This window comes from Vespa crabro, chromosome 9, assembly GCF_910589235.1.
Source record: "Vespa crabro chromosome 9, iyVesCrab1.2, whole genome shotgun sequence".
In the NCBI taxonomy this organism is placed as follows: domain Eukaryota; kingdom Metazoa; phylum Arthropoda; class Insecta; order Hymenoptera; family Vespidae; genus Vespa; species Vespa crabro.
The window spans coordinates 8,687,440-8,712,897 of record NC_060963.1 but is presented as its reverse complement, the minus strand read 5'-3'; the positions used below and the strand labels follow the sequence as shown (position 1 = coordinate 8,712,897).

General features: G+C 32.8%; 2 protein-coding genes across 5 annotated transcripts in view; one reads left to right on the top strand and one right to left on the bottom strand.

Annotated features, from left to right (window-relative positions):
- The window catches only part of LOC124426973 (dual specificity protein phosphatase 10-like), a 49,205-nt gene extending 42,847 nt beyond the window's left edge, over positions 1 to 6,358 (bottom strand). Inside the window, exons 1-3 of one of the 4 annotated variants that reach the window (XR_006942849.1) lie at positions 6,191 to 6,352; positions 2,514 to 3,055; positions 1,658 to 1,852 (exon numbers count right to left, since the gene is read on the bottom strand). Coding sequence is in view for 3 of the 4 variants with exons in the window: in XM_046969330.1 (XP_046825286.1) it covers positions 1,658 to 1,852; positions 2,514 to 2,643 (325 nt within the window). In the remaining variant the exon portion in view is untranslated. Of the gene's footprint in view, positions 1 to 1,657; positions 1,853 to 2,513; positions 3,071 to 6,190 lie in introns of all 4 variants that reach the window. The other 3 variants (XM_046969330.1, XM_046969329.1, XM_046969328.1) reach the window with 3 other exon arrangements.
- Positions 6,359 to 7,715: 1,357 nt separating this feature from the next.
- Positions 7,716 to 25,195, top strand: LOC124426555 (protein unc-79 homolog). The gene is made up of 47 exons (XM_046968372.1): positions 7,716 to 7,737; positions 7,818 to 7,937; positions 8,008 to 8,169; positions 8,253 to 8,423; positions 8,517 to 8,606; positions 8,690 to 8,875; positions 8,945 to 9,177; positions 9,332 to 9,546; positions 11,857 to 12,260; positions 13,809 to 13,950; positions 14,066 to 14,242; positions 14,328 to 14,602; positions 14,681 to 14,817; positions 14,893 to 15,114; positions 15,177 to 15,323; positions 15,581 to 15,710; positions 15,800 to 15,972; positions 16,048 to 16,196; positions 16,283 to 16,440; positions 16,509 to 16,690; positions 16,765 to 16,966; positions 17,044 to 17,238; positions 17,619 to 17,732; positions 18,418 to 18,566; positions 18,638 to 18,759; positions 18,861 to 19,092; positions 19,182 to 19,323; positions 19,391 to 19,595; positions 20,127 to 20,406; positions 20,484 to 20,716; positions 20,799 to 21,109; positions 21,185 to 21,274; positions 21,348 to 21,524; positions 21,598 to 21,677; positions 21,815 to 22,062; positions 22,137 to 22,250; positions 22,346 to 22,486; positions 22,556 to 22,710; positions 22,807 to 22,901; positions 22,986 to 23,237; positions 23,308 to 23,535; positions 23,606 to 23,761; positions 23,834 to 24,009; positions 24,084 to 24,348; positions 24,416 to 24,556; positions 24,622 to 24,744; positions 24,896 to 25,195. The coding sequence occupies exons 1-47, from the start codon at positions 7,716 to 7,718 to the stop codon at positions 25,082 to 25,084; spliced, it is 8,310 nt and encodes a 2,769-aa protein (XP_046824328.1). The 3' UTR covers positions 25,085 to 25,195.
- Positions 25,196 to 25,458: the final 263 nt, after the last annotated feature.

Here is a 25,458-nt window from a genome sequence, read left to right as displayed (position 1 = left end):
CGTTTCGACGACGACAATGACGACGACAACGATGATGATAATAATGATGATAATTATATGATAAAAAATCAAGGGGGGGGGTTTATGTGTGCGTGAGCGAGCACGAGTTTTCGTGCGTGGTCATCTACTCTGTGGCCAAAGATAGACTCTGACATCATACACGCGAGCATCGCTCGGCCCGAAGGAGCGATAAACAGAGGAGTGCAAGCGCGCAACATACGGCTCTATCTTTCCGTGTGTGTGTGTGTGTCAGTACACGAAAGGTTTATACCGCCTGTTAGAACTGTCTCAATTGACATCTTGCAATGCACCAACCGACGTAGCTGATCTTAACGGTTTAGCGAGAAGCACGTTAGTATAGCAAAGTATCGAACTGTTTGAAACTTGAAGAAAATTACGTATCGTATAGTATTCAAAGAGTTAGAGAAATTATTTTGAGATAGTGCAAGTAGATACTTGGAAAAAAGTATAAGATAAGAGAAAAACTTGTTTATGATAAAAGAGAAATGATTTTGAAAAATGAAAATAAAAGAAAATCATATAAGAAAAAAAAAGAGAATCATATCGATATTCTTTGAGAGAAGAAAAATTCAAACCTTTCGATAGTTTTACTTGCTTAATAATAAATACCAATATTATCAAGTTCGTACATTTTGAAAAACATTTTCATCGTTTATGTCAAATTAGCTTCGCATTTTTCGGGATGTAGGAAAATTTCACTTTGAGCGGTACAGTTTCGTCGTAGAATTGAAAATCTTTAGCGTCAAATATAAAGACGCGATAAAAGTATAAAGATTTTTTTTATACTTTTCCTTAAAAAATACAAATGCGATATTTGATAAGTATCATAAAGATTTACAGAGATTCGAAATGTCAAGTCTTTATAGAAGCTTCTTACGTACATTGTATAGAAGTCGATGATAACGTAGCACGAACTCTCAAGCGCATGCGCATAAACACGTTTCATCGTAGTTTCGATCCAACGTCGCGAGGTTAGTCGATAAGAAAACTTATCGTAGGTATATCTACATAGAATGACGCGTGACTACGTAAAAAAATAAGCTACGAATGTTGTCTATTATGTATAAAGATATATCGTTGATCAAAGAATTCTTTTTTCCTTCTTTTTTCTTTCTTTTTCATTTTTTTTTATCTTTTTCTCTTTTTATTTAATTATCACACTACGAACATAACGAAAAAAACAAAATTTCAAATGTGTTAAAGTACATACACGATCTTTCTCGTTTAACGCAAGAGTAATTCGATTAGTTCTTATTAGGCTTTGAATGTTAAGTAGTCAATGATAATTCGCTTACTGTTTGCATACATTTATGTTTAAAATCAAGATCGGCATTGAATTCTTCCATCGATTACGTATTCCATGCAAACTCGTGTCACATACAGATCGATGGAAACATTTTCAAAATTGACTGTTACATCTTTCTTTTCTATGTAAAGAAATAGGTAGTTCCCGCCTTTACGAATTAATTTATACAGATGTTACGTAATATATATACAAATATATATATTTTTCTCTGTTTTCTGAGAAAAATTCATTTTTATTTCATTGAACACTGATTCAATTAATTTATTATGTTATTAATTTCTTTTCGATGTTTGTTGAAAATAAACGAACAAAAGAATGTTAAAAACTTACCTCCAAATCGAAATTTCTTAAATCTCGGTAAAGTGGCAGTAGTACAAGCACGTGTAAGGGCTGGCATCTCGTTCTGGTCTTCTCGGTCCACCAAAGTTGTTATCGTTTTCGCCCTAACGTTAGAGTCTGCAGGCGATGTGTCCACTTTAATGACGGCTGCTCGTTTCACAGCTCTTTCCTCGATGCCACTCAGCTCTATAGATAATGAACACATCCTTTGTTGACGTTCTTGATCTTCCAACGTGTATGTAATATATATCGATGACAATATGAGATTTTTAGAGATTTCTTAGTACACATGTGCGTGTGTGCGTGTACATATGTATATACGTGTCATTAATCCAGTACATCAATTGCAAAATTTAACGTGACATCAGTTTGCATATGTTGTAAATCGTTTCAACACTCAATGAGTAATTCTGATTTAGTAGTAGGAAATAGGGGGAAGTCGATGAGTCCTCGTCGAAGGGTGGGGAAAGTCACACGTGTGTTCCAATTGGATCGTTAATTATGAAAATTCTCGATTTTATATTTCTTTGTTGAAATATTTTGCTTTTCTTTTCTGCCTTTTTCTTTTTTTTTTTTTAATAACACTAAAGCGCGATTCTTCGTAATATTTTGGTCAAGTTGAGTCAGCGATTTGTTTAAATTTTGCAACGAGAAGTATGAGTAAGAAAAATCTGACACGTTTAGTTCGTTGTGTATATATGCATACACATGTGTGTGTGTGTGTGTGTATGTGTGTATATGCATATATAATGAAAAAAAAATTTGGTCTGAATTTAAGGAAGAATGAGAATAAAAAAAATAAAAAATAAAAAAGAGAAGGTAAAAGAAGGTGATGAAAGAGACTTACTCGTCGATGATGAGGGCCTCTTGACGGATGGTCTTGCGAGGAGCAATCCTGTCGATGGTTTACCACTCCGATGGTTCACAGTTGACTGGCCGCTCGCATTGCGACCGCTGAGCGATATCTTGGCGCTCATCCTCCGTCGAGATTCTCGATTCCTAAGATCCTGAGTCACGTACCGGGAAGTTGAAGACTTGTCGGAGGTCGCACGTTCTCGCGCACGGCCATGCCAACTCTCGTTTAATGTTTTTCTTTCTTTCTGTCTCTTTTTTCTTTCTGTCTCTTTACTCTCTCTCTCTCTCTCTCTCTCTCTCTCTCTCTCTCTCTCTTTCCCTCTTTCTCTCTTTCTCTCTTTCTTTCTCTCTCTTTCACTCTTTTTCACTTTTTTCAACGACCGCTAGTTAACGACTGTCTTCTTCTCGAGGTCTGATTTCGATGGCCACAATCAGCATATTTTAATGCTTGATGGATAAGAATTTCTCGTTTCCTGACTGCTGATTTTTCTTTTTCTTTCTCTTTCTCTTATTTTCCTCTTATCTTTCATGTGTCTGAAAAAATTGTAACTGTTGACCAGAAATATCAATTTTTTTTAATTTCTATGAAACTGACAGTCTTACCGTTAATTTTAAATAATCGGATGAAAAAAAAGAAAATGTTTCCATTTATTCTACATTATCAATGAAATTATCAAAAAAAAACTTTCATTCTTGCGTGGAAATTTTTAATCTCTCGAATGATCCCGCTGTCGGTTATGAATATCACACGTGGAAAAAATTCGATCGAATTCTTCAAACATTTTCCATATACAAAGCTAAACATATGTATGTTATATATCGAAATATATGAAATGATGAAAAATTTGTCAACCAATGAATACGAGTCTTGGCTGTCTATCGAGGTCGACTTACTCTTAGCTGTCTATAAAAACGAATAGGGATATGATTCTGTAGAGAAAATTAGTAACTGTCTATGTGCATATGCGTCTGATTCATGATTCCTTTGTTCATTCTCGTCTTCTTGTTATATAGGTCCACATCGTCAACAACGATGATGACGAGCATTATTTTTTCGCAGTTAACGAACAAGTCGAAGGTCGTCAGAAAAGTACATTGCCCATACATTTTTACGGTGCTTATGCGCCGTAAAAATCATGAAACTGATTCCCAAAATAGAGACTTTCCTTTTTTCGTAAGCACGTTTCTGTGAGTACTTTAAAAGTATTTTCGAATCTTTTCGGTACATTCGTAGAGCACGATCACAACCAATGCGTTTGACTCATGAACGCATTTATCACATCGATACAGAAACCTTCGAGAGGGAACAGGAACTTGCGAGCAACGACCGCCAAGGCAAGCAAGACACGTACGTATTTCTCTTTCTTTGTTCTAACGAGACAATCGTTAATCCTTGCTATGATGTCCTTCCGGAAATTTAAGATAAATCATGCTGCGGTTCGAAAGTAATCTATTGTATTTTATTAATATTATGTATGTGGCGAAGTTCTCTATAATTTTTAGAAATATTTTCGCAGTTTAACTATTCAAAAATATCCGTAATTTATGTTGTATGAAATTTATTAAATCTCTTAAAAAAAATGTCACAGAAATCAGTAAGAAACCAGTTGAAAGAGAAAGATGAATAGATTAAAGCTATATCATAAGCGAGAATAAGAGAGGAAGAGAGAAAGAAAGGAAAAGAGAAAGAGAGAGAGGAAGAAACTTGCTTCTCTGCACTGTCTCTTTCTATCATTCGTTCCTTCTGCATGGCGTGTATATTTAAATAGAATTCAGCCTCAAGGAGAAAACGCAAGGCTGCGGCAAGGACTCCGACTGTTTTATGCTTCCACGTAGGATCACTGCTACTATCACTATGTCTACCAGCACGAATGAAAGACAGTGTTCGACGTTAGCCGTTTCTCTCTCTCTCTTTCTCTCTCTCTCTCTCTCTCTCTAACGCTCGTAGTTACCGCACGCCGACTTAGTTTAAACGTGTTTATAAAGCGATTACCCATCCAATACCTGTTTCTAGCTGACACGTGAAATTGGAACAATCTTTTCTTGTAATTTCTACATGATCGTACAAAATCTTTGAAAATTTCGATGAAACGTATTTTTTACGAGCCGTCGTTACATAGTAATCGAATATGTTCGACTAACACGTCGTAAAGAATGCAATCGACAGATGGTTTTGTATAATGAGTTTGCTCGTTTTTAAGATTCAAGCTTGGTCAATACTTTGTCTTGTCTTGAACTCGAATTGAATTTGGTAAACGCATTAAAGTGAAATAAATGAGATGTATCTGTCTTGAGGAATTTTAATTAGGGGGAATATTTATGTTGGTGTTGGTTAACTTAAAAAACATGGTGCGAAGGATGTGAATATAGAAAGACTTCGATCGTTTACTAATTTCTGACTCATGTTAATATATGATTCATAACAAAGTAATGTTAGGGATCGTCTAGAAATGTTTAAAGAATCATTGACCTTTCACAAAAATCTCAAATGGTGTTATAGTGATGGCATAAGTTCCATTTTATAATTCAGTTTATATGGTACGCTTATAAAAAAAAAAAAAAAAAAATATATATATATATATATATATATATATATATATAGAAAGAAAAAAGATCACATTGCAGTAGGGAGTAGAAATGCGAGCGTGCAACGATTAGGGGTGGCATACGGTGCGTATTAGCAACATAATCAAATCACATGGACCCTCGGAGTTTGTCTATGCAGGAGCGAAAATTTCCGAGAGAGCGTCTATCTCTCAGGAAGGGTGCAACTCCGCAAACGGATAACGTTGCTGAGAATATTATGAAGGAAGAAGAGAATCCGTTTTTCTTCCGTGCATCACCGTTTCTCCCTTCTCGTTCTTTACAGCCCTATATTGCCCTTCTATATATGGGAGTTGTTTCATCTGTTTACTTTTTATTATCTCAACGCCACCAGAAAGCATTCGATGTCGTTCAGGGGTGCCGATAATAAATTTACGATACCAAAATTCAAGTTGTCTAAATAGAAAGAAAAACGGAAAAGTTTTCTTAGAGAATTTACATTTACGCATTTATCAAATGCGTCGATAATCCTTATAAGATCGAAATACTATTACTTCCCGAGAAATCTATATAGATATATACTTGTAATACTCTTCAAGACCCAAAATATAATACAATGATAAAAAAATAATCAATAATACATGATCTACATAAAATCTGGTAACACTTTGAATATTAATTATAATTTATGACGGACTATGTAAATAGATTTTATGTAAAATATATAATGAACGTACAATAGAGAATAAGAGTATAATAAACGAAAAAGTTATTTTTACGTTCTTAACGAGGTCAGCTATGATCAATCGATCGGTTGGCTCGGAATAGCAGTAAATTGTTGCTTCGGAGAAAGTCGAGACTATCATTTATAACAACATCGACAAAACTAAAGCACTCTTAGGTATATCCACAACATTATAAACCGTTATGGTTATAATGGTAGATTATTGATATGTAGTTTAGATTTCAAACGTGTTCACTTGCTTCTAAGAAATATAAAGAAATTTTAACATAGATATAAAACTGCCGTAACGATTTAACACTAAAAGTTTTTAAATTAAAAAACAACCCGTTTTATCTTATCTTTATTTGTTTAATTTTACGTCTAGTCAAAGTACAACTTACGAGAAATTCAAAAGTAGATCGAAGCTATTCGGAGAGAGCAACCTTTGCTCGCAGCTTGCTCCGTAAGTACTGCTTATACGACACGGCACTGTTCGACGGGTTGCTCCGACTACGGCGTCGTTCTTCCTCGCACCCTCTTTCTTTTCCTACGGAATATCGTAACGTTGTACCACTACTTCTACCATCACCGCATAATGTCCTAGGCAACTCGTCTTTTTCCAATACGCATGCGCTCATAGCTTCGCGGTTGTACGTTCGTTCGTTCAGTACACGTCACTCACGCAACTATTCCTCCTCTTTTCTTCTCTTATCCTCGTCCTCTTTTTACGTAGGTTTATATACATGATCGTATAGAATCGATCCGGTCACCTGCCTTTCTTCCATCCAAACCTTAAACCCTAAGACGTTTATTTTCTTTCCTTTGTATGAGAATAACAAGCCAAAGATATTGGAAAAGTTTCTTTACAAAGATTCAAAAAAATATTCTATATCATTTATTCAACGATAAAAAAATAATTTTATTAGCTCAATTTTCAAGCATAATCAATTAATTTAAGTAAAATGAAATTCAACGAATTTTATGATAAACTACGCTTAATCAAGCATAGATAAGATCTAGCCTTGCTTTTTTTCATTTTCAAAATTGACACATTTGCCCGTTTAATATCAAATTCTGGTTTATATCTATCAGATGCGAAACGATCGAAGGTGCTTCCGTGTCTGACGAAGTGCTTTTATTCTTGAGAATGACTTCATCGCTCTTTGACGTACGTACTTATATCGTATTTAAATTATATCGATCGATATAATACGTCATAGACCGACCTAGAATCGACTATTCGTGACATGGTTAGAGGTGCTTTACGTTCGATTCGCGCTAAACTTATCGTTTGCGAGTAAATCTAACATTAATTATATATCTATGTATTGTACATATGTGTATATAATATATGTTCGTATAATTGCTGATGTTATTATCATGCCTGTTATCTAAACATGCTAAAAATGAATATAAATATTTATTTGTTCAGAATTTTAAGTTAAATTTATTTTTTTTTTATTATAAAACTAAAATAAAATAATCCTTATTTTATTTTGAGTTATACGCGGTACGTCGTTCTTTTGCTCACAGCTTCTGATAGAGCGAAAGGGATGAGGAGAAAGATGCGAAAGCGCAGTATCGTAAAACCCTCCCTTCTTCCCCAAAAATAGGTCGATACTGCATGCGCGCTCATTCGCAGTTGAGGCGTGTGTTGCGATGGACCTCTTCTGATGATACTGTGAAGAAATCTTTTATATGAAATGTGTGAATATGACGGAAATGAAACTATTGCGATTAAAAAGAACTTTTTCGAATGTTTTGTTTTTCTAAAAGAATTATCGATCTTTTGGTGTAGTGATGTAATCAATTCATCATTTTCTTACCGATGAAATTTGTGTTTTTGACAAGAAAAACGGAAAAAATTTATAACTCGAACGATTGTGAAATTTATTGATAAATTTATGTGAAAGAAAAAAATACACAATGGGAACAAAGTTTGCAGCGTGTGTGTATTCATTCATTTATAAATGTCTTCAAGTTATTTTTTTCGAATGATTATACTGAAAAATATATATTTCTTTATAGATACTTTAAAATTAACCAATTTAAATGAATATTATCAAAGGCTTCTTCACGGTAGTCAACCGCTTCCATCTGGTACTGACATGGCCAATACCGTAAAGCACTTGTCGCAAACTTTGTTATGTACGTAATCAACTATTTAACTTTACGATCATTGAAAATTTATTGATTTTTATATTTTGATTATTTCTAGCTGTATTGAAAGAAGCCAGAGAAGCACCATTGGAAATGATCAAGTCGCAAAAATTTGATTCTGAACGCATGGCTCTTTATCCTAATTTGGATTACAAACAATTGTATAATGCTTTGACTCAGTTGATGGATGTTATTCCTTTGATCCATATTGGTTTACAAGGTACGTTAGTTTTCTTATATTATGAGAAATACAACCATTGTATACCAATATTTTCATAAATTAATCTAATTCTTATTATTTAGCCTTTGGACAAGCTTTGTTACAATGTCTGGCTTGCCTTTTACCATTTCTTGAACATGATCTGATCGATAATATGCCATATTTAGCGGCAAGTTCTATCTCTGTTTTACCGATGGAACTTCATCAAGATATCGTTAATTATTTATGTTTTTATATTCTACCATTTACAATAAGTAAGTATTTTCAATCGATGATATTGTGAAATATATTAAAAACGGTTTCTTTTTCTATTTTATTTTTTATTTTTTTTTCTTTACATATTTTAGCAAGAAAAACCGAAGATGGTAATGAAAATTCTTCCAGTCAATCCATTGCGGCAGTGATAATGATGATTTTTCAATACTCTAATAATCCAGGTGCTTTCTTATTATCATAATTGTTCAAGTCGTGAATGATGCAATTAAAAAAGAAAATATAATAAATTTGTCGTATGTTCCAGCACATCACTGTCAATTACTGGAATGTTTAATGACGTTAAAGCCAGGAGTAGTTAAGGATATATTGTGCGTGATCGCTTATGGCACCGCACCAGCAAGAGCATCCGCTGCAAAATTATTATTTTACTATTGGCCTTCGTTCAATCCAAATTTATTTGATCGTCGAGCGGTTTTAGTTAAATTCGCAAGTAAGTTTTATTAAAATTTTCCTATGACATCGATTGTATGTTGTAATTATTCGTTACATATCGTTACAGATGATCTTTCTCCTTTCGTATGTCAGAGAGATTCTTGTCCAAACGCTGGCAATGCCGAAGCAGGAAAGGTTTGTTACGACCATAGAATTTCGATTACTTTCGCTACCGAATCACCACCACCTCTTTATCTTTGTATCGAATGTGCTAACGAGATTCATCGTGAACATCCAAATCAAATGTTTTACGACATCTTACATCCGATGCAACAGGTGTCAATGGTTTGTGAAAACAAGGTATATATATATATATTTTCCTTCTCTATAATTTATATATATATACACACACATACACACACATTTATATATATATATATATACACATATATATATATATATTTATATATATTAAGATAAACGATATTTGAAAAGAAATTTTTGAATGTTTAAGAATTGTAGAGCATCGGACAAATCGGCGATCAGCGTTTGCTTTTCAACGGAATGTGCAAGTTATAATGGAAATCATCCAATTCGTTATTGTCAGCAATGTCACAATATTCGGCACAATAATCGTCGTGGTGGTGATCACATTTATCACATGGCTCTGCCACATATCTCACAACTCGACGCTCAAACCCGAACTTATTTGGTTCAAGCTATCGTCAGGTGAGCAAATGCACGAATTATGAAATTTTTTAAACAATCATGTATCGCTTATCGTTTAGAAATGACGAATACAAGAAGAATAAAATGTTATTGAAAAAAGAAATGATCGTTTTGCACGAACGTCATAACGCGATAAGGACCATCGTGATTAAAGTTGCAAATGGTAATCACGAGTTCTGCTAAAACAAAAAAAGCGATCGCATAACATTAATCATATCTTTATTTTGTTCTATTTTTTCTTCTTTTTTCATTTTTTTTTAATAGTTTTTTAAATATCGTTTCAATCGAATCCTATTGATGAAGCACATTATATGTATTTATATACTTATTATTTACTTACATACATCTCAATAATATTCTAATGGGATGAATGATCAATATTATTCTATTGATGATTTATTCTAAAAAAACAAGAAAAAGAAATGATTAAATGAAGGATGTCACTTCATTATGTGATATTTTGTGTCATACTTATTGTCCCAAAATGTTTTAACATCGCGATTAATTGATACCTACATATTAACGTGTATGGTGCACGGGTATGCAGATACGAACACATAAAAAGAATAAAGATTACTTCTTATCTTGTAAGATGCAATTGAAAAATTGTTAATTTTAATGGTAACTGAATTTTAATAAGTGATTTATAAATGAGCCATAAGAAATCATGGTAATGAAAAGACATAAGCATATTTTCGAATTATCCAATCGCATCGTTGAGGACAAATATGAAAATCGTTAAGGCACAAGGTCATTAACGAGTTAACGAGTTCTATGATTGAAATTCTCGATGCATACTAATGAACAACCGCAGGTTCATTGTTGCTTTACGTGTTTGTTCGTGCTGGTCCAACCTGCTTGGTAAGACATGATACTGAGTTATTACCTTTAATGGACTATTACGATAACAAAATCAATGATTATTAGAAAGTTCCATCGAAATTTGTAATATCAAAATCCATCAAATGTGATCAAAGAAAGCTCTGTATGTTTGCCTTGGATATGTACGATGCGGATGAAGCGATGCCCGTGCAGAAAATTGTCTTCATGATAATCTGACAAAAGGAGATTAGAATAGCGCACATAGAATTTGATTTAAGATATATATTATACGAGCATAGTTCCATCCAGCAGCTTTTAAACACGACACCCTCTCTTTATTTCTCTCTCTCTCTCTCTCTCTCTCCTCTCCATATTTTTTTTATTACACGTTTCTCCACAAGATAGATAATTTAAAAGCGTTCGCCTACAGTAGAACATAGGAAACTGCACCTTAGAAGTTGCGCTATGCCTTACCGGAGATGCCGTCTTGTAAAACATCCTGGATATCGCACAACAGTACCTGGTATTTTTCGACAATATAAACAATAAAATAAAGATAGTACTACTATCAAAAGGAAAAGGAAACATATGAATCAAATAATCATTAAAGTACACTGGTATGCTGCATGATAGCTTGTGATATTTCTCTAAGTCTCGTTAGATTTATCTACGCACGATCGCCACTTCATGATCGATCACCAAATTTTTATTGATCCTTTTATTTTTATTTATTAAATATACTAACATAATATGAATGTTAGTTCTTGTAGCTGGAATCTCAAAGATGACATTACTGAATGAAAAGTGTCCATTTCTCTTTACAAATCGCAGAAATCCACTATACTCCTCTGTTTAGAATCATTCTATTTAGCTTTCCACATCTATTAATTAATTTATCGCGATCCAAAGGCACGGCTGTCAGTTAAAGTTGTGGTCGACGTAATTCAATATATATTTTTCATTAATATTTATCAATCGATATTAACATTTCTGTTGAAATATGCTTCGACGTGAATGATCGACATTATCTTACTGAAGATTTCGCGATATGTCCTTTCATAGCTATGAGAGTATATTCCAAGTGAATATCTATAGAAAATAAAATGCTTTTTATTATCAATAATGATCGATGTTCGAGTTATGAAAGGACTCGCTACGATATTGAACGTGGAAGCAAAGTTTCTTCGATGTTCGATCATATTTCACCTAACGTCGTTCAGAGTTAAGAAAAAATCATTACTGATATTGTTATTGAGAATGTATAATATGTATGAAATAAAAATAATTGAGAAAGAATCAAAGAAAGTAAAAATTTTGAAGGACGTAGGTAAGTACACAGAGAATGTCGATCGATTTGATGGCAGGAAAGATTGAACAAAAAAGAAAGGAAAAAAGAAAATTGCGCGAGAAAGTAATCGACGACAACCAGACGTGACGGAGGATTGCGATCGATAGATCTTTGACAAAATTTCTCTTTTTTATTTGCAGCCTGCTCAAGGAAGCTGAACCGCTAAGTATGGATAGTAACCGCGACATCTCAGAAATAAGTACTAATAAGGGCAGCACAGGATTCCCAGGAAGCAGTGGCGGTGGTGGTGGCAGTAGCGGCATTAGCGGAGGTGGTTCTGGAGGTGGTAGCGGTGGCGGTCTTGGAAGTAGTAACTTCTCTGCAGCTGGTGGATCGGGTCAATGCGATCCTACAACACTCGAGGAGAGACAACTTTTAGGAAGATATGGCGTTTGGCTACTCGTGGGACTTTGTACCCCGAACCAGGATACTCCGATCGAAATACTCGGGCGTTTATTGTCAATGCTATTTCATTGGTTTCATGTCACTGCCTACTCTTTCGATGGTACTAAAAAAAGCCTTATGCACCTTATCTTTTCTGTTGGTAATTTAACACTTCGCATATACACTATTTGAAGTAGAACGTAGATGAACGTAGGTAGAAAATGGCCGCGATCGTAGGCACATTCGACGCACCGAAATCGCTCTCAAACATTAACATTAATACATAACTCTTATACGTCGCTATTTATCATCGTATTCACAGATTTTACTGATGACAATCTTTGATCAGCGTTCTTTATCCGTGCTTATGCTATTTATTTATGAAATTAATTGTCGTATTCTCTTCGATGGTATTTCATTGAACGCACTTAATCAATGGATCCTTGTGGACTTTGGCTTTTACTACACGAATCTCTTACGTATATATATACGTACCATGTATCTATGTATCCCGTTCAAGTACGGTCGAAACATTCGATTTATATTCGATGTTTCCTCGATTGTTTATGGCACGCTGTTATGACTCGTTGTTATATAAGTAGGCGTCGAATGCCGAAAATAAATATTCCAAGCCGTATGTTTAACTTATCGATGCTCGTTTATCTATACAGAATATTTTTATTTATTTCTTGTTTTTAAGCCTATATCTTTTTAAATATTTCTCTCTCTCTCTCTCTCTCTCTCTCTCTCTCTCTCTCTCTCTGTCTCTCTCTCTCCTGCTTTTATTTATTTATTTTATAACACAACTCGATACTGTATCCTATGAAGAAACAATTGATCAAAAAGTATTTATTATAATATCAACAAGTAAAATTTATTGGATATCTAAAGTATTAATAAAAAAACGTTAATATCCAAATATTAATCAATAGATGAAAATAAATCAAAACTTTTTCGAGATCGGCGCCTATATATCGCATCATGTTGACGTTGAATAAGATATTGCCTTTGCATATGCATGTATGTATATACACACATAGAGATGAGTATTGATGTATTTAAAAAAATACTGATTTGTCGTACATATTTGTTCGCATATAAATTATCATACTGTTGTTGTATTACACGAATACAAAAAAAATCTTTTTGTTAGATAGATATGATAAATATTAAAGAAGCGAGTGCGTCTGCGTCGCGGCTATCAATACTTTGTTTTCGATGTATAGAATTTGAAAAGGAGGTAGTAATATTAATAATACCGCTTAATATGTTTTCGTGTGTACAAGCTTTCTTCGACTCATTGAATTCTATGCATGGAAACTAAACGTATAGAAAAGTAGTGAATCTTATTCACGTGTAAATACCAATGTTTGAACTTTTCATTGATTGATCGATTCATAGCTGATCTCATTTATATAATCAAACAAGATCAAAGTGTTCGCTATATTACAATATTAAAAAAAAGAATATCAAATTATTCTTATATATTATTAATCGAATAATTAATAATACCTAACTATTTATTCTCATTGTTCATTTGTGGTTGCTAGCTTTACGTATCTTTGTCATTTGTATAACAATAACGAATGTAGCATTTACCGAACATACACAATGTGCTTTCCAATGTGTACATATATCCTGATTGTACGTTCCTATCTAATAAAATTGTATTTTACAATTTATAATAAAATTTTTTATTGATTCATAGGCCAAGCTGAAAGTGCGCTTGAAAAACTAAAAACCGAGTATGTCTGTGGTTGGCTATCTAAAGTTATGAAAACCCATTACGATGTCTTCATTTCCTGCCTTTTACCACATCCAGCTGATTACGTTAGAGTCGGAGGTCATTGGTAAGAACCATTTCAAACATTTTTCTAAAGTGCCTGTAAGTATACGAAATCATAATCGATGTTTTAATATAATAAATAAAACTTAACTGAAATAAATTATTCATTATTTAACTAGGGAGACTTTGGCCTCGAGAACGTCACATTTGAAAGATGGTTTAAATCGGCTTTTTTGCTTAGTTCCTTACGAGGTAATCACAACCGACGTATGGGATTACGTAATGCCACATTGGATGGAAGCTATGGTTAATGACGTACCGGAACATGAACTTCACGAATTAAAAATGATTCTTTGGTATATATATTATCTATAATTACATTTGTCTTCATCGATACATAGCTATTATGAATTTTAACATATTATTACGTTTGAATTGCAGTAAAATTTTGGATCCGGACATGAGTCCATTAGGTTTTGATGCAAAAAAGATGTATAATTTCGTAGCGAAAAGATTCATCAATACCAGCCCAAAAGTGCAAGAACAAGCGCTTAATTGGCTTCAGACTTTGACGATGTTAGAAATTATGATTCCGCTGTGTCAATTGTTCTCAATGTTCAGTGATGGAGTCGCGGTAATGGGTAAAATGAACACGACAGAATCCGAAGAAAAACCTAATAAAGCTATGAAAACTACTGAAGGTGACAATACGATATGTAAGTAGTAAATATAATTACAAAGTTTAAGTCTAACTCTTGTTCATGGAATTGAAATACTTCTTTTTGTAAGTTCAGTCGTAGAAAATGAATCAGGCAAATCAACACCCCTTTCTGATGATGCTATTCCTACCCCAAGACATATGGAATTTAATACCAACGCAGAATTAAACTTATCTTGTTGCATTCTTATGCTCGATATTCTATTAAAGCAGGTAATCTAAAACGAAATACATAAAACGAGAGAACGTCTAAAAGAGAATGTCAGATTTTTTTTCTTCTGTTAAAAGATGGAACTACAAGACGTTGATAAACACACTGGTATCAACTCCTCGGTCTGTAAAAACGCGTGTCATCTTATGAAATCAATAGTAGCATCGAACTGGAACAATTGTCATATCTGTAACTCTAAAAACGAATGCAGTTATTGCGAGTCAAGGGTAATATGGCATCAACTGTGTTTACAATTGGTCACTTACATGGCTCCAGAAAATCCGGCTTATCCACCAGACGTAAGTTGATTATTATTGAAACGATTGAAGAGCTTGTTATCTGAGAGAAATTATGCTTTTAGACGGTAGTTGATGAAACAGTGGAAGATCACGGTCGTAAGGGTTCACCAGAATCTACTAGGAAAAGCGATTCGAAGCCAGATGTTGTCATTAATATGCCAGTTCCAGAATTACACTCCGTTGGCGGTGTCCTTGTTCATATGCCTCACGTACGTTCTTTTCTATATGTTGTAATTATACGCCAAGAAACAAACAAAAAAGAGATGTACGCTCTACTGAATACACTGAATCATTGTGTACAACACCTATGTGTGCTAACAATGTAGCATGCTGCTCGTCTAAACTCTATGTTCTTTCTCTCTCTTTCTCTTCTTCAACTTCTACTACGAAATGGCCTGTATGACCATAAAACACGGTAGGCTAATCTATGTCGTGCAATAACGGGTATTTTGATCGTTTATATCAGTTCTTCGAACAGATCATGACAGCCACAGTAGAAACAGTTTCGGAGCAGTTGGATCTTGCAGCTATCATGCCAGCTGAAAAGGTCATGTCTGCCGTAGCACGAGCTGTTACCCTTTCGGATACTGATGTTGGTAAGTTTAATTTTTTTTGTTGTTGAGATTTTTTCCTTGTTTAAACTAACTATTTAACACATAGGATTCTTTGATAAAAATAATTTTAGCTACGGCAACGGTTAGCGTAGCGAAACCACATCTCATAGGAGAAAACGATCAACCTTTGAACTGTAGTCCGGAAAATGAGCTCGACGATTTTTGGCAAACCTCTGTTGGAAAGTTTCGATTTTCCATCGATGAATTACCCGAACAGTTGCAATATATACATAAACTTCTTAAGGTTCTAATCAAATTATAGATATATACTTCACAAACATCACGAGTCAGTAATTATTATTATCATTAATGATTCTAGGAGATTCAAACTATCGACAAAGCCGACATTTTGTATTACATGTTGCAATGTTTAAATGTTATGTGTTTGTATGGGGATGCATTTAATACGGCGGTTAAGGATCATCAAGGCTTCTTCATTTGGTGTCAAGAAAATTTATTGATAAGAAAGTGAGTTTTTATGACTTCAATTAACGCGTCGATCTGTAAAAAGGTTTTTAAGAAAAATTAATAAATATTTAAATATAAATATTTAGTTTGTGGGAACTCTTGAATGCTGAATATTCTCACATAGCTGAAGTAACTGTACCTTTGTTGTTGCATTGTGTGACACTACCATGTGGAACCGATACATTTTGTCGCTTGATCAAAGAAGAATTTCACAATTCTGATTGGCGTATTAGATTTTTAGCAGGTAAATATGAAAGAACTATTTCATATTTTTATTATATCAAATTGAATAATAATATCACTTGTATTTAGTGGAAAGAATAACACTGATCGCTAGATTTATGGATTCGACGCCATTACGAAACGTTTTAAGTCTACAAGCTGCATTAGCAATTGCTTTTTGTTATTTAATCACCAGTATGGACGATAGCAACGTCTATGTTGCACAAAGAGCTACTCTTTATCTTGGTACAATTCATGATACTGCCGTACGTGTAAGTGATGTCTTTTAATTTTTATTGATAATTTTGCAAATGTATTATGTAAGATAAATATCCCATGCTTTCAGTCTTTAATTCTTTGTTTGGAAACTCAATTCGACTTAGTAATCGAAGATCGGCCAATGGTATTACAATCGCTGTATCAACTTCACAATTGTTTAAGTGATCGCCGTATTTTAACTTGGGAATTTTTTCTCAATCGTTTTGACGCAGTATTTCTTGAAGCTCAAATCAATTTAGAGAAATCTGGAGACATAGTTTATCTACGTGGTCTGTACTTTATTTTATTCGAGGAACTTTTTTCAAAAGAAAGTAGTGATATAATGATCAATATATTCTTCGTGTAGATCTCAGAAATACCGATTTAAATAGCGAGGTCTTCATAAAGAAATTACACAGAGCTCACGAAGCGCTTTCTCAATCCGATGGAAGTGGAACGAGTTCCGTAAAAACTCTGAGCGCGAATTTCGGAACAAAGTGGCCATATAAACGAACTATGTCAGCACCCGCATCGATGATCCCCAGGCAGGATACTAAACAAGGTATTTATAACTTGACTGAAGATGATGTTTGACTACAACACTATACCTGTTAAGGTCAAGTTTAGTAAACAAATCATTTTAAATTATCTTTTCCTATTATACTTTAAATCAATTATTTTATTTATATGATAGAACGATTACTGCGATTATTAGACCTTTGATTATATTATAGTTAACGGAGGAGCGAACAATTGTAAATAAAGTGAAAACCATATAAAGAATGAATAATTTTTTAGTGAACAGTCAATATCATTTCTATGTATTCAAACCTTTTAGACTTAGAATCCATGAGATTAGCTAATTAAAATAATCATGATGCACGTTGCATCATCATGATTTCCAATGTATTAGCATCATTATTCCCTGTTTCCCGCTTGCAGAAAAGGAAAAGGTCTATAGTCGACAATATTCCGCACCTATTTTGAAGCGCAAGAGCTCCAGATTTGGACTGGGTCAGTTGCTGGGGCCCACCCCACCTAATAACAGTATTTCAGGTAGTGTAGTTGCAATCGCATCGCTTTTAGATATGAACAATATATGTATGCATAAATGTTCCCCCTTTGTGTACGCGATCAACGTATTATATCAGGACTTTAAAACATAATTTTTATATGCGGATCGTCTGGTAAGTATAATAATGTTCCATTAAAATCGGAGTATAAGATAAGCAAATTCTTGTTTTCCTGATTAAACTCATTTTAATAACCCCTTTAGATAATTAACATTTTTTTTATCTCTTTCATTTAAACTTTAACTTACATCGTACTCTGTGCAAAATATTTTTATCTGGAAAAAAATTAATCATAAGTATTTTAAGAATAATGCATCCATACGCACTTTGCACGATTTCCTTTTCTCATTTACCTATTTAATGAATGATTGCAATGGCTTATAGTTTTTTAACATGCGCATGTTCGTTCACTGTGCTTCCTAGATAATTTAACATGAGATATAGAAGTTATATAGCGTTCAATAGATCGTATAAAATAGTCTAAATTTGTCTAAAATTGATATTAATAAGTAAAAAATAATATCAAAAAGTGTAATACCTATCATTCACTCGGTAACATATACTAGCATGCGAAATAATAAAGCGATTTTCTTTCAAGTAATCTGATTATTTACTTTTGTTTTAGTATTGTTAATAAAAAGAGATTTAATGTAATTTAATATTTACAGATGGCCATGTACATTCATTGAATATGGTCGACGAAGGTGGTACTTTACCAAGTTATACGCATAAAATTGTTGATTTTGAAGAAGCTGATAAAGAAACCATTCACCTATTAGTTTTTCTTTTAATGCAATTTCTTTCTAGGCAAGATCAAGTAAGTTAATATTGATACGATTTAAATGAATTTATATATTATAAAATTTAATTTGTAAACAATTTGAATAGGCATATCCGACAGATGAAAAACCATTATCGAAGACGCAGGGAATAGTTTTACGACATTTGTATCTTTTGTTGGGATATAATCAAACAGAACGAACATTTCACATTTCTCCACAACGATTAAGGTAACATCTTTATATTTCTTATTTCGATAAAATATCTTATTTATATAAAAAAAGTATGTATATATATATATAAAAAAAAATAATTTCTCATTTATAAATAGACTTTCTCCAGTATTCAATGTCTTCGTGGCTAATTTACCACAATTATTAGACCAGAATCATGTAATGGGTTGGGTAATGACACCACCAGTTTTGGCTATATTACAACATTGTCCTTGTCCACCACAAGGTGTTCCTCCGACGGATCATCAACAACCTACATATAGTCTTTGGTATTTAGAACCACATATTAGACGATCTTGGTTGATGTCTCTTCTTGTAATATTATATAAGGTAAAAATTGAAAACTCTGATCTAATGAATAATTTAATAAATTAAATAAAATCACAAATAAAAGTACAATACTATTTGGTATTTTTTAGTGTCAATACAGTCAACAACCGTGGTGTAATCAATTACAAGCTTTGATAAAAATAGTGTTGAATACACTCGATGCACAGCATCATCAATGTAAGAGAATACCAGCTACAGTGGTAATGGGTGGGCCCCCTTCTAGATCACGTGGTAAAAATATAAATACAAATTTATATTTACAATTGAATAGATATTAATATGATCAAAATTATTGTAGATGTATCGCAACCATCTCTTGGAGTAGATCATGATTTGACGGCTAGTGCAATGGGTGAATTTGATAGTGAAAGTCCACCGATGCGTACACCATTGATATCGGTACATCAACGTAGTCCAGGTGCCATTCACAGTCAATCTCTCGCAATGGAAACTCATTGGGAAGAGAGTGGTCCACCTTGTCGCTATACAAACAAACACTCAAGGTCTATTTAATAAAACATTATATTGAGCATTTTAGGTGATACAATACTTTTAACAAAAAATAGAAAGCATTTTTTTCTCTTTTTTGGAATGTCACACATAGCTGTTATATATGAATTTTGCACTTTCATGCATTATTCTGTACATGCACTTTTAGAAAACTTTTAGAAAACTTTACCGATTCTTGAAATAATTATGCTATATGATAATTTATATAACTACGTCTTTCGATTATATTTAACAATTAGAATAAACCCAAGCAGATCAGGGCAAATACGTGCCTGTGAGCAACAACGATCAATGTGATTCTCTTATGAACTTATCTTTATCGTTGCCTTCTAAATAGATTTACTATAACTACAATTTTATTACACTCATCTCCAAAATTTAATTTTCAAAAATTTTCGTTTCGGCCATTTTTAAAACAACGTTATCCCGAAGAATAATGAATTCACACCTGCTGTTACACCTGCCTGTGCTTATGTCAGTAGCTGCTTGTTACAATTTTCGCTATTGTGAATGCCTGTATAAAGCTGTTCGATCAATGCGGATGATACGGAGTCCGAGCTGGCTGCAATACCAGAGAGTCCAAAATCTGACAGCACCTTGCATGGTAGTAGCGGAGGATCTCTTGGTGAACTGGAGGAAAGTACAGCCGTTGTCACTCGAAGTGCCTCTATACATGGTGCCAGAACATCTACAACCGGTGACATAATCGGAAAAATCGAAGTTAATCATTCGAATCGATTGAAATCCGGAATACCAGCAGCAAGACCAACTTGGTTTTTAGGAAACGAGGATGATACGCATCAAGTAAGTTAATTAGTGAGACTTATTGTATACAGTGGTATTTTCGGAGGATTACAGACTAAATATTATCGTTACAACAGGCTAACAAATTTGGAACTCAGAAAAAGTGGAGCGTTCACGAAGGTGTCAAAATGATGGTAACAAGTACTTTTCTAGGTGGACAACATGAATCCTCTAAACAACCATCAATGTCAAAAGTAGCGATAACAGAAGATAAAGGTCAATTACACTTTAACGGAGATAATACATCTGCAAGGCCATTTGGATTGTCTAGTGCTTTTGCTGTAGCTACAAGTATATCTCATATTCAAAGGTATACAAAATGATCATTTAATTAATCATAAATTTCAGATTTTATGATGTTCCAAATGAATAATTGATTTTTATTATTTCAGATACGAACCGCCAACAGAAAAAACACTTCCTTCTGTACCAAAAATGACAGATTCACCAAACTCCAAACAATTAGGTCGACAAAAACACGTGGAACAGCCAACAACTATAGTATCGCCAGTTTCTCCATGTCAAGCTATTACAGTTACTAGCAGTGATCAATCTAGCTCACCTGCGATGAGTTCTATATCCTCTCAAATTACAAGTACAGAGAATGGACAACATGCCAGTTGGTTGGGAAGCCCACAATTTCCGATGACAACACCGACGATTGAGCGATTATTACCAATTGGTACAACAACTCGACTAACAGGTTATTAAATTTTAATATCCTTTATGAAAAAATATCAAGAAAAACATGAAAGATAACTTTGATTTCTTACTTCAGCTTCAAGAGCTCCCCAGCGTGTATTGCGATGCGAGGATGCATATGGATCTCCGGAATCACCCCTTTCTAAAATGGATGTCTTGACAGTCAGTAAGTCTATTTACTATAATAAATAAAATAAAAATATTTATTATTTTTAATAATATTATACAATTTTCCTAAGGTTCATCATTTGAACAAGACAGTGAAACTTGTATGTCTAGCGATGTTACCAGTCCACGAAGTATTTCTCAGCTTGAGTTTCCCATGCCTGAAAGACTTTTACCTGTTGGTCCACAGAGAGACATATCCCGCCTTGCCGAACGTGTTCGACAAGCACTTGGTGTACCTGATATCGATGGTATTTTAGATATTTTAATAAACCTATGTAGTACTAATTTTACATGCTGTCTGCTTATATTATTTTTATGTAGATACTAATAGAAAAAATAACGATGTCAAGGACGAAGCAATATCTTCCTTAAAGCAAGACAGCATTACATCAGAAAACATGGTATGTCTAAAACACAATGGTATAACAAGCAATAATAATAATGATTGGTTTAATGATAATTATCAAATAATAAGTATTATTAAATAGGTCTTTATTACAATATTATTGTAACAATAAATTATTTTTTTCTTGTTTAGTCTACCTCACTTATGCCAACATCAAATGAAATACATTCGAGTAGATCAGCAAGTCCTAGAAAATTAATCAAGCAAGTAGCTTTAGAATCACCTCCTCCAGCAGTCGAGGGAACAGATTTTAATTCACGAATATTCGAACACGAAAAAAAAACTAAATCAAAAGATCAGATACGCATACAAAGAGATAAGGGTCGGAAAGTAGGAACAACAGCTCCAGATGTAGCGTTTACAAGACATATGAATTCATGGTAACTATTAAATATTTATATAATACTTTTTAAAATATTGCAAAAAAGAAATTAATTATTTATATTTGCTATAGGTCTGGACCACAAATACAATCAAATTTAGATTATGTATCTCAACAAGCATATCATGCAAATTTTAATTTAAAACAAAGTTTATTTCGCATTGGTGATGACTGTGTGTATGATAGGTATATTTATTAAGATACATAATAAAGTCGATCTGTAGTTTGTAAATTATAATATATCATTCTGATTGTTTCTATCCTCCATTTAAAATATACAGATGCTCTGATTGTGGAACTATAAAAGAAGAATACTCTGATGAAGAACTTGGTCTTTGTATCATTATTTTAGGAACATTCATACACCGTGAACCATCTTTAGCTGCACCTCTTCTACCAGAAATTCTTAGCGTAGTAACAAAGTGAGTATATATTATTCACACAATTAAATATTTATGAGATATAAGCAAAGATAAATGAAAAACTTTTAGAGTGGCATTACATGCAATGTATCCGTGGCAGAGCGAAACTAACATGCATCTACCTGGTGGTGCGATTAGTGTGGCTCATCAATTTCTAAGATGTGTCCTTCATCAACTAGCGCCTAATGGAATATTCATGCAAATGTTCCAAACACATCTTAATGGTACAACATATAAATCTATAATCTTTATATAATATCACAAATATAATATCCATAATATATAATATCCATTTATTTACACGAATCCATTTATCATAGAATCTACACGAATGCAGTTCTTCAAAAGTGTTGCACAAGCTTTAGTCGATTTTAATGAATTGAATCCAATAGCACCTTTACAGTTATTGTTAGAGGTAATAAAAATATATTTATATTTTTTAAAAATTTGTTTTTAATAAAAAAATAATTTGTTATCTAATTATAAATAAAAATTCTAGACTCTAAATGCAAAAAAGTCTCTACCAGTAGAACGTTTACCAGTAATACTTCACAACATAGCTTGTTATTTGGATTGCTTACCATTGGAAGCAGGTTTAGGTCCTGGGGCAGCAACATGGAGTGGATTATTAGCACAATTCGATGGATTATTTCGTAGGCTTGTATTAATGCTCTCATCTATTGAGGACTCTTTGCCATTATTACGAATTATGATTTCTGTATTAAAAGTTCCAGGCATACAACAATCAAAAGTAATATTGTACCAAGCAGACTATATTTATGAGTCTGAAGAAAATTTTTTTATATCTTATTTAATTTTAGGGGTTGTTGGATCCATTTTCAAAAGTATTAAGCTATGCTATACAAAATTCTACATTGAAGTACAGTTATTTGATAGATTTGTGCTATCTTTGTCATAGAGGATTTACCCGCGATAGAGATAAACATTTCTTGGGCAGAACTATAGTGTTTGAATTAATTCAAGTTATAAAATTTAAAACGACGATACCAGATTCCAATTTATTACTATTACTTCACTTTGTACTTCAGGTAACGATATATTCATAATAGTACTTAATGTTTCATATTTCTGTAAATACGTGGAAACTTTTTTATACAGGACGTAGGAGGTGCTTTACCTAATACTGTTGCTATGGAACAAATTCAAAATGATGTTTCTTCAATTTATAACACTAATGCGTCGGATTCGTTAAGAAGTCAATTATTCGAAGTTCTTGACTTTTTAGCAGATTTTCATACCCTCAGTAAGATCAAGGTAATATAATTTTTATTTTATAGATATAAAAATTTTTTTACGATCATTTAATGAATCTATCGTCTATTTTAGAGTTACAATAAAGGATTACAAGTTGGTTTAAATGAAGATACGTTAGGTGGAATGCTGAAATGCGGTTTAGCACAATATGTTGCAATAGAAATTACCAAAGGAAATAATAGAGAAAACAGAGCTGTAGGACGATATTTATCATGGCTTTCTAGTGCACCATCTATGATACAGCAAGGGTGATTTTAATTAATTAATTTATATAATTGCAAAGCTTTATAATACCAATTATTCCATAATAAAATTTGTTTAGGGCTCGTGAGTATGTAGATTGTATTGGACATATCAGATTATTATCATGGTTGTTATTAGGCTCTCTTACGCATTCAGCAATGTTTGCTGGTAATAGTAACACTCACAGTCATGGATCTCCAATTTCATCTGTACAACCAATACCACAGGAAATGTCTTGTCATGTAGCAGATCATATACAAGTAATTTTTTCAGCATTTCCTGAACAATCCAAAGCATCTGTGCTTCATATGTCATCTTTATTTCATGCATTTATTCTTTGTCAGGTATGTTATAAGATTGTAATATACGTTTCTAAAATCATTCTTAGTCTAAGTTACTAAAATATTATAGTTATGGACAATGTATCTGGAAGAGCTATCGAAAAATAATCCATCAAACAGTGAGAGTCAAAATGTTACTATGAATACCCTCCTAGAATTTTGGGGAAAAATTACACCATGTATTCTTCAATTAGTCTCTTGTTCAAAAATTGTAAGTGTTATTAATATTTGTCGAATCATTATTAAGGTAATATAATTGTCAATTATAATGTTTAGCTTGCAGAAATGGTAAATCTACATTTTCTGAGTCTTTTGGAAGCTCTTTTAGAATGTGGTTCCATTGTATTAAGTAAACTATTACCTCTTTGGAGTCCCATTTTATTTTCTCATCATACAAAGGTAGTAGAATAATCTAACAAAAAATATATGATTATATAATATTTATAATATATGACATAAAATAATATACATATAATATTTATAAATATAATTTTTATATTTATATATATAAAAAAAAATTATTAAAACATATATTTTAAATATATTTTAGTTACCAGGGCATTTACAAGTACGATTACAAAACTGTCGTGATTTTCCACCAACTAGAATGTCTGAACATTTTGTTTCAATTAGACGAGAATCAAACGCGATACTTTTACGATGGTTACACCGACTACAGTTTAAGATGGGTCAAATAGAAATGCAATCTTCAACAGCAACACAATTTTACTCTATCTAAAAAATTGATATATAACAAATAAAATAAAATTAAATAATGGTAATATATAACGGCCAAAGATAATAATGTTATCATTATGAAAATTATAATAATATATAAATTGTTATAAAAGTGTTTTATATGTATATTAATTATTACCTTTTTCGAATATGAAAGTACTTCATATTTTATTAAATGTACGTAAGGTTTGTTTGTGTAATTTTAAAATCAATGTTTATTATCACATAATTATAATTATGTGTATTATTATGTGATACTTATTTTTTCATTATCAATAATTAAAAATAAAATTTAGAATTAGAAATTGTTTTAACACATTACAAAATGATTTAAAATAATCACAACATTTCGTATTATAGATTGCGAAGTTATAT